At 35.1% G+C, this 13,596-nt stretch overlaps 3 protein-coding genes across 3 annotated transcripts; 2 read left to right on the forward strand and 1 right to left on the reverse strand.

The window, feature by feature from the left end:
* Positions 1-639: 639 nt before the first annotated feature.
* LOC110784329 (transcription factor bHLH118) lies at positions 640-6,016 on the forward strand. Its single transcript, XM_021988767.2, has 3 exons — positions 640-1,040; positions 1,636-1,950; positions 2,621-6,016. Exons 1-3 carry the CDS (start codon positions 687-689, stop codon positions 2,690-2,692), a joined length of 741 nt encoding a protein of 246 aa, XP_021844459.1. The 5' UTR covers positions 640-686; the 3' UTR covers positions 2,693-6,016.
* Positions 6,017-7,720: 1,704 nt separating this feature from the next.
* Positions 7,721-10,151, forward strand: LOC110784328 (glyoxylate/hydroxypyruvate reductase HPR3). Its single transcript, XM_021988766.2, has 2 exons — positions 7,721-8,275; positions 9,304-10,151. Exons 1-2 carry the CDS (start codon positions 7,802-7,804, stop codon positions 9,826-9,828), a joined length of 999 nt encoding a protein of 332 aa, XP_021844458.1. The 5' UTR covers positions 7,721-7,801; the 3' UTR covers positions 9,829-10,151.
* Positions 10,152-10,360: 209 nt separating this feature from the next.
* LOC110784360 (sulfiredoxin, chloroplastic/mitochondrial) lies at positions 10,361-13,136 on the reverse strand. The gene is made up of 6 exons (XM_021988805.2): positions 12,984-13,136; positions 11,648-11,723; positions 11,393-11,544; positions 10,946-10,979; positions 10,710-10,803; positions 10,361-10,609 (listed from the first exon to the last, which is right to left on the reverse strand). The coding sequence occupies exons 2-6, from the start codon at positions 11,712-11,714 to the stop codon at positions 10,594-10,596; spliced, it is 363 nt and encodes a 120-aa protein (XP_021844497.1). The 5' UTR covers positions 11,715-11,723; positions 12,984-13,136; the 3' UTR covers positions 10,361-10,593.
* Between the last annotated feature and the right edge of the window lie 460 nt (positions 13,137-13,596).

A 13,596-nucleotide genomic window follows, 5' to 3' on the forward strand; every position in this document is an offset into this window, starting at 1 on the left:
TTGGCCCGGTCCGATCCGGTCTAATTTTCGGTCCAGATCGGTTTTTGCACAGGCCTAACTGCCAGTGTACCGGATTCATAATAGATGGATAGATAACTAGCTATAGGAATTTAGACCCTGACAGGGCCTCAGATGCAATAACTATCCAATTAATTATTCTGATGATTCTGAATTTGTGATTTCATGATTGTGCGAGACTTGTTGTATACCAAAAAAAAGACATTTGTAAAAGTGATTTGAACAAGTTGTATACTCGTATTAGGAAAGAAACCGTGTAAAATACAACCGATTGATTATACTATGTACATTTATATTATACTTCGTACAAAGTACAATTAAAACTATTATTTTACCGATATGCAAATAGATAAAAAAGAAATAACTTAAACTGCGGAGTATATCTTATGTGAAATACAACCGGTTATATCCAAATTTATGCATTACTCAAATATTAGGACGTTGGTATCAAATGAAGTCATGCCTTAGATAAGCAAGGGTCCACTAGGAGACACAAAATCAAATGATCTTGGGTATTGCCATATCCTATTCATTTTTTAAACCTACTTGTATAATCATGATTTCAATTTTCCAAACTACTTTCCCACTTGGGAAACTTATATTGCTATAAATAGAGGGAAATAGAGTGGGATGAAACAAACAAAATTAACTTTCCCTTTTCAATAATAATGTTTGATCCTTATTGTTCACAAAATAATGAAATATTCTTTAATATTTCTGATTGTGTACCTCCAAATCAACTACTAGGTGATCAAATAATCCCATCATTAGAACAACATAATGATCTTGATAATCTCCTTAATCAAATTCCAACTCTTGTCGAAGATCCTAATCGAAGTAAACGACCATTAGCATCAAAGTTAACATCCATTGATCATGATCAAGGTAATGATGACTTGAATCCTAATGATATTAAGAAAAGGCAGAAGATTATTCATAGAGAAATTGAGCGAAAACGAAGACTTGAAATGTCTTCTCTTCATGCATCTTTAAAGTCTCTTCTTCCTCTTGAATGTATTAAGGTGAATACTCTCTTCTCTTTCTTGTTACCTACTCCTCTAACTCAAATTCTCATGTCACAAAAAAAAAAACTCTTTTTTCATCTTGTGTTTAATACTTATCGTAGTTTTACAAGATAAAAGGTAATATTGTGTAATACTCTGATACTTATCGATGCATAACTTTAAAAGACACTTAACCGAAGGGGAAAAGGAGAAAAGGAGAAAAGGAAGAAGCTAGGTGATATGTGTCTTTAAGGGGGTAGGAGGGATAAGGATAATTAGTATCCTTAACTAATTGTTATGTGCCATAAAATGACTCTTTACCCCACTAATCTTGTACGTGGCAGGTATAAATGTAACATATTTCGTATGAGATTTCTCTTAAAAAAAATGAAAAAATAACTTAGCTTCTCATAAAAAAAACATTGTTGCGACATAGTAAGGGTAATATAGTAACATTGTTGTTTTTATTCGCAAAATATTCCCACGAAAAATGTTAAACAAGATAAAAGGATAAAATAGATGAATTACCCATGATAAGTTCTCTATCCCTGTCCATAGATTGATCAAATAAAAAGTTTTGGCATAACAAAAATTGCAAATCATTTTTTTACAGGGGAAACGATCGATGTCGGATCATTTGGGAGAGGCAGAGAAGTACATAAAGCAAATGCAACAAAAATTGCAAGTACTGAATGACAAAAGAGATGATCTTAGAAAGGAAATGTCCAATTATAAAAGAATTGAATATGAAAATGATGTTAAAGTGAATGTTTTCAAAGGAAGCATAGAGGTGATTGTTTGCACAAAGGAAGATGATGGGTTGCCTCTATCAAAAGTGCTTCAATGTTTAGACCAACAAGGGTTTGATGTGGTCAACTCTATTTCAAAGAAAGTCAACGCCAATTTTGTTCACTCCGTTCATGCTCAGGTATCAACATATTTTGTAAGGCTTTATTCTCTTCACCTGGTATAATCTGATTTTTCTGATTTGGCTAAATAAGCAATAACAATAAGGTGAAAAATATAGAGCCTTACGTACTCCTACTTTAAATCTCTAATAGATTGTCCTATAGTTACAGTCTTATTAATTCGACCCGTTACCAAAACAAACATTTTCCTACACAATGAGATTGTTTTGGCACGTGAGTATTGTCTTGGAAAAAATCTATCATCCTTACCTCCTAACAGAGGGAAAGGTCTAAATTGTTTTGATTAGTTTGTCCACAAAAATATTCTTTTGATTATAGTGAGACCGTGACACCTGTAATGTTAGGGTGCTTAATGACTACCTAGTATATTTGAACTTGGAAATAATGAATAATATATCTATAATACTCTAAATAAATATGAAACGACTATAAACGTAATAATCAATTTAACTTCAAGATGCGTACGAATTTTTCCTAAATCTTTAACAAACAACAAAACATTAAAATAAGTTTTTCTTAAAATACTCTTCTTTAAATATGAATTTATTATTTTTATCTTAACATGTAATCAATTAATTTCGAAAATAATTTAATTTGGTAATATGGTTGTGAAAATATGTACTAATTGAGTCATGATTGATTTCGTTCATCATACAATATTAATGACAGGTTGGAGATGAGACCAACATCAATATTGCTGTATCAAATCTGAAGAAAATATTAGCTGATATCCGGAGATGAAGGTTTTGGAAATCTTAATTAATTTGGTCTTATTCTTAACTTGTTATTTAATGTGAGCTCAATCAATAATGCAATATATCGATTCTGTTCTGTCAGAAGAAAAATAAATGGATCTGCCGGTTTAATTTTATCGGTGATGATAAGGGTCGTAAGTTGCGACAACATTTAGTTGTTGCAATCTTACGTATCGCAGTTTAATTGGTACATATATGCGCCACGTAGACTATCCGTCATCAGAATATTTTACTACCAATTCAATATTTTTACTATGAAAATATGTAAATAATGAAGTCGATATAAAGAAGGAAACAAATTAGAATATTAAGATTTTCTTACCCTTTTATGAAACATGTATAATAGGTTATGTAAGTTAAATATTTTAGTTTTCAATTTATATCATGCCACGTAAATATGCCATGTCATCATTGTGACACGGCTTAAAGGTCGCATGTTGCTACCTTTATCATTTTCGTAATTTTATTATTTTTCTTTAGCAATTGGAAACTCCATAAACAGAATTAATGACAAAAAAAAAAGAAAAACTTTAAGGATTTCAGAATTCACTGACTATTGACAGAAGGGGCAGACAGGGAATCATGTGGCGATGAGATAATTTTTTTTAACCCAGTAGGTTAACTATCCATATTATGTGGTTACAATTAGGTTAATCACAAAATGAGTCAATAATTCACTCATTATTTGAATGTGAGGTGGTTCTAGCAATCTTGGCATAATTCGCTAGCTAACAACCTGGTGGGGAGATGGCTATGGCTATGGCTAACAACCTGGTGGAGAGATGGCCATAGTCCACCTTCTAAATTGCGCCAAAAATTAGTGCCAGCCCAAATTTAACTTGATTAAAAAAAGTTACTTGCCGATGAATGACAATTTTTATATCCCTCAATGAGATCTTGACTTAGGGGTAAAGACTGAAAATCCATATACAATAGGTTTGAAATTTAAATCCCCGTCTCTAGACATGTCAAACGGGTCGGATGGATCGGTCGGGTTGGGTTGTAAAAAATTATTTTCGGATTGAATCGGGTCGATCCCTTTCGGGTTCGGGTTTACAAATGCTTGTTCAAGACCCAGAACTTTCGGGTTCCGGTCGACCCAGCGGGTTTTAAAACGCACATTATATTTCATTTAGGTGATAAATATACAAAATATGGGCACAAATTAACAAATTTTCCTACACAAGTTTATATTTAGTCAAATTATATCATAAAATGACGTATAATCAAAATTAAAATCATATTACACACAACAATAGTAAAAATAACGTGTCTATTATGCTTAAATTTTCTCATAATCTCATTTATTACAATAAATACAATGATTTTCAATTGGTCGGGTCCAAAACGGGCCCGGTCGAGTTTTCTCCCATTCCTTTCGGGTTGCTTTGGTTCAGATAAAATCGGATTACGCGTCACAAAATCTTGTTCAGTACCCAATATTTTTGGATCGAGTTCGGGTCAGTTTTCAAGTCGGGTCAATTATTATCGGTTTTTTCATGAAATGCCCCTGAGGTTTGCAAAAACGCACCAAATACCCTCGCGTCTTTTGAATCACATAATATACCCCTATTTTTTCATACTGTTCATGAGATGCACTTGGAGTTAACGGACGTTAGTCCTCCGTTAGCTGCAGTTTACCATTTTGCCCTTAATATATATTTTTCGACCTAAAATCAAAAAAAAAAAAAAATCTCAAACTTCTCTCCAAACTCTTCCTTCGATTCCCTAACCTCAAACATATCTCCCTTTCCGATTTCCATGGCGAACCCACTTCAATTCTTCAATTCATTTCACTTTCCCTGGCCTATCTAATCACACCGATTTCCCTTCGAATTCGATTCAACAATTTCCCAATTCATCTCTCAAGTCGATTAAATCGCTCAAGTTGCACAATTTTTCAATTGTTACTGATTCCGATTTGGGGGTTATTTCCCAGTTCATCACAAATTTGGAGGAGTTGGATGTAAGTAATCCAAAGGATGATTACTGCGTTACTGGTGTTTCTGGTGGTGGTGGTGCTGCTTTAGGGATCACTGATGAAGGCGTTGATTTGATTGCTTCGAAGCTCCCTCATCTCAGAAAAGTTAATTTGTCTAGTAATTACTTCATTTCTGATAAATCTCTTATTAATCTTTCTGAGAAATGCTTAAATTTGGAGGAGATTATAGTAAACAATTGCAATTTCGTGACTCAAACTGGGTTTGCTTTGCTTTACAAAATTGCCAGAATTTGAATTCTATATCTGTTCTAGGGATGGATTTGGTTTTTTGAGGTTTAGTTCTGAACATTTCAACCGTATATGGGGATCAGATTCAACAGGGGATAGTGCTGTTGAATTAGATACAGTTCCTGCAATGTATGGAATAGTTCTCAAGTTCTCATCCTCAGCTCCATATGGTTCTATACCATCATATCATATCCCATTTCTTCTTGGCGAATCGGCTTTTGAGATCCCCCACAAGAAAGAGTCATTGGACATTGTCCCAGCTGGAATTCAGTCCAATGAAAAGTCAGTTTCTAGTTCACTTGTTACCATTGAATTGGAACCCCGAGAACCTGTGCCAGGTCTTGTGGATGTTTCCATTAACGCGAATGCAGAAAATGGTCAGGTTGTTAATGGGAAGCTTCAGGGGGTCTCAGTTGGCATCGAGGACATGTTTCTCAAGGCTGCTGCCCCAACTGAGATTCTAGAAGACACAGTTCCAGGATATTACTCCGCCCTTTTTGATGCTTTGTGGGAGGTATGTGGTGCCTCTTCCAGTGCAGGTCGGGAAACATTTTCACTAAAAGGAGGTAAGGGGTTTGCAGCAATCCATGGAACACAATCAGTTAAGCTTCTCGAAGTTCCTTCAACCTTAGCAATTCGTGTTGTTGAAAGATATTTAGCCCCCTTTGTTGTTGGTGTGATTGGTAGACCTCTGGTGGAGGTTGTGAAGGACGGTGGCTTAATCCAGGATGTGGCATGGATAGATATGTTTTCAGGTTCTGCTAATGAGAATAACTCGGTTGCGAATTTTGATGGTGGTCCACTATATTTGACATACTTTGAAAATGAAGATGGTAAGATCAACATTGGTAAGACAAACATGGGTTGCTTTCTTGTGTTGATATTCCTACCACCCAGGTATCATCTTCTCTTTCGGATGGAAGTTTCTGATATTTCAACATTGGTCCGAATTAGAACAGATCACTGGCCTTGTTTAGCCTACATTGATGATTATTTGGAAGCTCTTTTTTCTTTGTAACCGGGGTTAGTCTTTTCTGCTGCTATATACTCATTCCATTGAGAAAGGAGTATGTTCTGTTCTCTTTTGTTTGCGTTACAGCAGTTGGTTACATATTTTCTGTTCAAATTCTTTTCCCAGATTGTTTTTTACTTGGGAAAATATTCTTTTTGCATCAGAAATAAAAAAATGTATATATTCTAGTGTCAATCATTCACCAGCTGCACTTTTGTACAAGAAATTTATACAATCAGTTCTGAGAGGTGAAATACTTGTATTTTGGTTGTATACTTCTCTGAGAGTATGATGTTAACATGTAATTCTACAATTAGTGTTTAGCTTCTGGCTGTTTGGTTGTCAGGTGCCTTTTGTTTCGAACTTCAGCTGAGATGTGAGATCATTTGATCAAAATCTAACGAAGGCCCAATATGTTATACTTGTATGTTTTTTGTTAGGATTCTGGGTATTGTTCCTTGATTAAGAATCTACAAACTATACAAGCAGCAAGTTTGGATGAAGAAAACATGGTTGTTACGCAACTTTCTTTCTTTTGATAGTATAAAACTTACTGGACTAGCCATTTGAATCAAATTCTGCCGTTTAAAAGCAGTTTGGGTATTTCGTGCAAATAAGTTTACAAGTAGGTGTATATTGTGTAATACGTTTATAAATAGGTGCATTTGATGAATTATAAACATGACTTAACGGAGGACTAACGGAAGGTCGGCTTAGGGGTATTTGGTGCAAACTAAGGCAAAAATAGGGGTATATTATGTGATTCAAAAGACGCGAGGGTATTTGGTGCGTTTTTGCAAACCTCAGGGGCATTTCATGAAAAAACCGATTTTTAAAAGGTCTACCCGTCTCCCATTTCACAAATTCTTATTTACAATGGGTGTACAATAAATATTGTACACCAGAGTAAAAGTTAACTCAAAATGATTAAAAGTTAAGCATATACATGTAAAAGTTATCTATTTTTCAGTGATAAATTTTTTCATTTTAGTAAAACTTATTTCTTTAAAATAACTAATAATGTATAAAATTAAGGCAAATTTGCCAAAAAGGACCTTTTATAACTCAAATTTTGCGAAAAAGGACCTTATATAATTTTTTTTGTGAAAACACACCTTAAAGTAATTTTTTTTGCGAGAAAGGACCTAAGGAATGTTTCCGGCATTGACTGAGCTTTTCCGGCCATTAACTTGCACGTGAGCAGCACGTGTGGCTTACGTTGGCTAAAGACAATGATTTTCCTGACTCTTGAATTTTCAAACTTGATTTTATTTCGGTTTTTCTTTTCAACTTTAGGTTTTAAAGCTTAGAATTTTGGAGGAAAATTGGGTGTGATTAGCAAAATAATGCCACACGTGCTTCTCACGTGCAAGTCAATGGCCGGAAAAAACTCAGTCAATGCCGGAAATTTACTCTTGGTTGTCTTTCGCAAAAAAAATTACATTAATGTGTGATTTCACAAAAAAAAATTTATATAAGGTCCTTTCTCGCAAAAAAATTTACATTAAGGTGTTATTTCACAAAAAAAAATATATAAGGTCCTTTCTCGCAAAATTTGGATTATAAAAGGTCTTTTTTAACAAATTTGCCTAAAATTAATCATTTAAGCCTTTAAAATATTTATCTATCAATTTCTTTTTTACTAATATAAAAGTTACAAAAAAAGGGTTAAAATTATCTTACTGTACAATAAATTTATTATAGACCTTGTGCGCACAAGAGCTTTTGCACTGCCCCTGTAGAGTTGCAGTCCAATACGGAGTAACAATTAAAAATAAAAACATCTCTATATCCAAATAATCCAATCATGCAAGTATACAACCTTTGTCACTTACCTATCTCCAATAAAAAAAATGGCGGAAAATGTTGACGAACACCCTCAACGAAAACCCCTCCTTGTAATCCACCGCATACCTTCCTTCTCTTCCTTATTCCACCACCGCCTCGCCCCCACTTTCTCCCTCATCGACCCCATCACCTCCGCAGGCGCCGACCGCTCCGCCGCCCTTGCCTTTCTCCGATTACACGGAGGTTCCGCACGTGCTCTCCTATGCGTGGGACCCTCTCCCTTGAAAAAGGACACCTTAGATTGCCTGCCCTCATTGGAGTGTATCGTCACTTCCTGCGTCGGCGTTGATCACATCGATCTATCTGAGTGCCACCGCCGAGGAATCTCCGTCGCCAATGTCGGGGACGCCTTTTCCGATGATGTTGCCGATTGCGCGGTCGGATTGCTGCTTGATGTGCTCCGTAAAGTCTCCGCTGCGGACCGCTTTGTTCGGGCCAAGTCCTGGCCCGAACAACCAGTTTTCCCGCTCGGGTCTAGAGTAAGTGGAAATGCCTTTTCTTTTGACTTCTATGTTTGCTGTTTCATCTGGTAATTTGCTCGCTGATTAGTTTTTTCTGGTAATTTTCCAGTAAACTACGAGTAATAACTTCCCCATTTCACTCCGTTTCTTTTTGTCTTTTACATTTTCTTTTCCGGTTGTTTCAAAATGTTGTTTACATTTTCTTTTATATAATCACCTAAATATTATAATATTCTATTAAAATTTGTGTTTAATGCATATTTTAACCAAATAAATTTATTGATTCATTTAATCAATCACACTTTTCTATTGAGATATTAATTTTTTTCTCATTTTTTGATAGAGTATAAAACTAATCTTGGGGCTTTAACATCATCTTAAGCTTTTGGTTGATATTTTTCTATATCAAAATTTTGATAAGAGTGAAAACATTATAAATAAACGTAATTATCCTTGTTTTAATAAAAAAAATAGAGGAATCTCAATGCACATTAATTAGTCGTTAATAAACGTGCAAAAAGCCAAAACGTAAAGAACAAAAAGAAACGGAGGGAGTAATATTGATAATAACAATTAACAATGTAATAGGAGTAGCACTGTGTTTTTCTGTGTGGGTGTGTGAATGAACTACTTCATCCGTTTCGGAAATATTGACTTTTACTCTTCTAACCATTACTTTGACTCTTAATATCTCAAATCGTGTACAAGTAAAAATTATAAAAAATATAATATTTAAAAAATATATATCGATACGAATATAGCAGAACTCCATATGAATAAAATTTCCACATTGGCACATTTTAGTTTGACCTGCATTTTCACATTCCAACAAAAAGGTCCTTAGATTATGCACAATTTAGTTTGGGAAACTTCAAACCTACTAATCTTTATAGATTCTATGCTCTTACAACTCTAAACTGGATATTAGTCAAGTAGTGATATCTCTGTAATGTGCTTGCCTCATTTACAATAATTTAGATTTATGTCAATTTTAGATAGGTGGAAACATTTTGGGACTAAGGCTTTGTTGTTGTTGTTGTTGTTAGATAGGTGGAAAGCGAGTAGGCATAGTCGGCCTTGGAAGCATTGGTTCTCTTATTGCAAAGAGACTTACCTCATTTGGTTGCATCATAGCATACAACTCAAGGCAGAAGAAACCCTCTGTTTCTTTCCCTTACTATGACAATATCCATGACTTAGCACTTAACAGTGACATACTCATCCTCTGTTGCTCGTTAAACGACCAAACGCACCACATGATCAACAAGGATGTGTTGACCGCGTTAGGGAAGAAAGGAGTAGTCATTAACGTTGGTAGAGGATCATTAATCGATGAGAAAGAACTGGTGCGGTTTCTGGTGGAAGGCAAAATCGGAGGAGCTGGTCTCGACGTGTTTGAGAACGAGCCTAATGTTCCTAAAGAACTGTTTGGTTTAGAGAATGTTGTCCTCTCCCCTCACCAAGCTGTCATCACTCCGGATTCCTTCAAAGCTGCAGAAGACATTTCGGTTGCAAACTTGGAAGCCTTCTTTTCAAACATGCCCTTAGTTTCTCCTGTAATATGGGAGTAGTGTAGGGTTATCATGTTTGTGTACATTTTGTCATTTGATTGTACATTTTGCAATTGTAGGGGTAAGGTTGCGTACGTCTGACCCCCCCTTACCTCGCTTCTTGCAGGAGCCTCTTTGAGGCAATTGGGTAATGATAATGATAATGATATTGTTCTATCAAATTGTATTGCTACAGGTATTAACAGTTAGTTATCTCCCATCTTGTACATTGATTCTTGATCCTGGATCCATAGTTACATTACTTAGACATACTATTTTATGATGTTCCGAAAATATTGTAACCTTCTCAAATATTGTATATGGTTCATGATTAAATTTCTTGATCTGCCTTCTACCTAAATTTAAGCTTCTTGAAGAGGATTGAAATGTGACTCAATTATTCTAATTTGTTGTAAAATCATGTTGATCCTTCATTATGGCGACTGAGACAATGCGACATCTGATTGTGGAGGGTGGTTGCAGATTTCTTGCATTTTAATTGCAGTCTGGATAAGTGCATACATAATTTGAAGTAACAGGAAACAGGGAAAAATATGCAACTCTGCCAATTTCTTATTATACATAATGCAACAAAATCATAATATACATGACAGTTGTGATTTGAGAAGGGATAAATACTGCTACAACAGTTCTTGAGTTTTATACAAGTAGTCCAGGAAGACCAGAATGCTAGCATTAGGGAGAGCACTGGAAAAATACAAATTACAAGTGCAAAGCAACATACATGAAATATCTGCCTACAACATACAAATTACTTCAATGTATTTATCGGAGATGATGCCTGCAAGATAAATTTGAAACAGTTTCAAAATCTCTTGCAGAAATTTTCAGAATAAAAATGGCATAAAACAACTAAATCAGAAGATGTACTCAAGGGTAACCTTAACGTTTCCTTTGTTCCACGCCTGATTTTGCAGCGAATTGTTGGGAGACCTAACTGTTCATGAGCCTCATATCGGTGGCAACCAGAGAAACCTGTGGTTAAACAAAAAAAATTACAGTCCTACTTATAAAACAATGATATCTTTAACAAATTATACCAGAAAATGTAAAGTACAATCTCATTAGTAACATATAAGGAGCAGAAGTCAAGCCAAAGCACTTGCTACTGACTTACCATAGTACACCCCATCGACCTCCAGAACATCAATCTGCAAAATTTTAAGACAGATAAAATTCACTTACGTAAACAGTGAAAAAATGATGTCCAGAAAACCGAATCAGTAGAACCAAACACTAAATCACAGAATATATTTCACTCTTAAGCTCCCTCTATTTCGCGATGCATCAAATTAATCATTCAAATTCGTCATATCAAAGATTTAAACATTCTGCATTCTTATGCAACGTTTGCTCTCATATCTTTCACTGTCTAGGGAAAGCTGTTACTGAAACAGATGCAGGCTCAACTCTCAAGTGCACTTTTCAGTCGACTGTGTCACAGAGAGCAAGGAAGGGGAAAGGTTCTTAGTTTCTTACAGTAAAATTATTCAGTGCCGAAACTCATAATGTAATGAATTATCCCATATTGGATGTTATTTAGTCTGGAATATGGAGTACTTACAGGGACTTGAAGACCAATCTCCTTAATGCTATCCATGAGTTCATGGACTTTATGCTGATCATTTGCTCTTGTACGCATTAGTGGTCTCCGTATCTTGTTGAGGGGGAGTTCCAAGACCACTGGCCCAATTTGCTGAGTCGTTGAAGGAGCTCCTGCAACCAGCAATCATCATTTACATCATTACCAGAAAAGAAAAACCAGTAAACCAAGGAGAGTGTCACTGTGTGAGAAATGAGAATAGGGGGAGCCAGATACCATTAGACGAAGCAGACAGGGAAAAGTTTCTAAGAGTAGCCGGGCCTCGGAGATAAAAGCTTGCCATCTACAAAGACTTCACCGGCCATGAATTTCAAGATTAGAATGCCAGAGAGCCAAATTTGGAAGTAAATTGCAATTTTCAACCTCCTCTATCTCAATGATCTAGTTGTAAGAATTCATTCCCCCTTTATTTATACCCCATATGGCATATACTATGTACTACGTATTGCACATCAAGATCCAAAATAAAATGGGGTAATAAACTAATGTTATAACAGAAGTAAGAAAGATAATTAAGAACACAAATAAAGAATACAAAGATTTAACGTGATTCACTAACGATGTGTTAGCTACATCCACAAGCAGATGGAGAGCAATTTTTTTATTGATCTTGAAGAGTACAAATTACAAAATACAACTAGGTTATGAACTAAAGAGTTTATGTAATACTCTTTGGACAGATACGGAAAAGACCCGAATAATAGGCCCAAATAGATAAAGCTAGTCCAAAATAACAGATATCGTAAAGTGAGATACCCGTGTTTGGGTTATTTGGAAGGGAACTTAACCGATTCAAGGCATATTCTAACAACTAAAAATGGTTGTCTTGATGTGCAATAAATGTCTGAAATGAAGTGCCAAGAAGTCGAAAATGTAGCCTTAATACCATAAATTTCTTGGCTAAGCTAAGAATTCCACAAATTAAAGTAGTGAAGACCATTAATGTCAAATATGGACCTAAGCCGCACCCATAAGAGAGAGTCCACTTCATAATATCAAAAGAAGTTCCATTTTAAAACCATATTATAAAACCATATGGCAACAGGAAGTAACCCTTTGTCATATTATTAAGCGAACACTTCTCTTCTTCTATCCATGTGGATACTCACGTGATGTTTAGTGGGTTAGATCTTAATAATTAGAGACTGAGATTACAATCATTAAGCCGAAAAAGGCAAAATTGATATACCACATGTGAACCACAAATTCGGATAAGGTCCTAGCTGATCAATGATTTAGACTTACCCAATTACAAATTAGATCATCTTTCAACTTAACAAAGTGTAAAATTAAAATTGATGAACAACAAATATAGGCAATCAATAATTTACAAGAATCTAAAACTCATATTGCAAAGATTTAGCAGAACCCAATTTAGAACCCAATTTAGAACCCAATTTCAACCCCAAATCGATTAAACTACCCATTTAAACATTAATAATAATAATAATAATAAAAAAACACTTTGCTAAAGAAATTGAATAGTGTAAATTGCAATAAAAGTATACATAAACAAGTAAGAGAAAAACAATAGCTCAAAGTGGAGTAGTACCTTAGGAATTAGGGTGTTGATGAAAGGTCGAAGAAAACTGAAATTTGGGAGCACTTATTGTGGCCCTTTGCGTTTGTGATTTATGAACAAAGGTTGATGGCCGTTTGTAGTTTTTGATTGTTTGATATGCACCGGCCATCAACGCTTTCCACGTGTCATCATTGTCATTTTTCTAACGAGGATGTAGTTAGATGGCTAGACGTACGTAGTATGAGTAGGGCCTAGCCGAGGCAATCCGAGTTCTACCTTGTTCGAACTAAATTTGATAAGGATTTTAATTGTTCGAGTTTTGCTCGAGTTTGACCAAGCTAACTTGCGATTTATTGTTCGAACTTTGTTCGTTAAGCACCCGACTCAGCTCGAGTTTGAGCTCGAACTAAACTAGCTTTATACAAGCTTATTATAAATTAACCTGATATTTTTATGTTTAGAATTTATTCTGATCACCTAATTATAAAGTTCATTTTTTCACACTTACCACCTTATACGAAGTAATTTTTATTTCAAATTACTACTACTTAACCAAAATTGTTAGTCCATAAGTTTTTCTTAAGTTGGTTAGCGAACATATCAACTTTTTGAAAAGTATCAGGAGATTTTTTGTACGACGATT

Source organism: Spinacia oleracea, chromosome 6 (assembly GCF_020520425.1).
Source record: "Spinacia oleracea cultivar Varoflay chromosome 6, BTI_SOV_V1, whole genome shotgun sequence".
Lineage (NCBI taxonomy): Eukaryota > Viridiplantae > Streptophyta > Magnoliopsida > Caryophyllales > Amaranthaceae > Spinacia > Spinacia oleracea.

Excerpts from the sequence above, each read along its gene's own strand:
- LOC110784329 (XM_021988767.2), top strand. The coding sequence starts at position 687 with ATGTTTGATCCTTATTGTTCACAAAATAATGAAATATTCTTTAATATT. Across the intron at positions 1,041-1,635 it reads TTCCTCTTGAATGTATTAAG|GGGAAACGATCGATGTCGGA; the intron begins GTGAATACTCTC and ends ATTTTTTTACAG. Across the intron at positions 1,951-2,620 it reads TTCACTCCGTTCATGCTCAG|GTTGGAGATGAGACCAACAT; the intron begins GTATCAACATAT and ends TATTAATGACAG.
- LOC110784328 (XM_021988766.2), top strand. The coding sequence starts at position 7,802 with ATGGCGGAAAATGTTGACGAACACCCTCAACGAAAACCCCTCCTTGTA. Across the intron at positions 8,276-9,303 it reads TTTTCCCGCTCGGGTCTAGA|ATAGGTGGAAAGCGAGTAGG; the intron begins GTAAGTGGAAAT and ends TGTTGTTGTTAG.
- LOC110784360 (XM_021988805.2), bottom strand. The coding sequence starts at position 11,714 with ATGGCAAGCTTTTATCTCCGAGGCCCGGCTACTCTTAGAAACTTTTCC. Across the intron at positions 11,545-11,647 it reads CCTGTCTGCTTCGTCTAATG|GAGCTCCTTCAACGACTCAG; the intron begins GTATCTGGCTCC and ends TGCTGGTTGCAG. Across the intron at positions 10,980-11,392 it reads AGATTGGTCTTCAAGTCCCT|ATTGATGTTCTGGAGGTCGA; the intron begins GTAAGTACTCCA and ends AAAATTTTGCAG.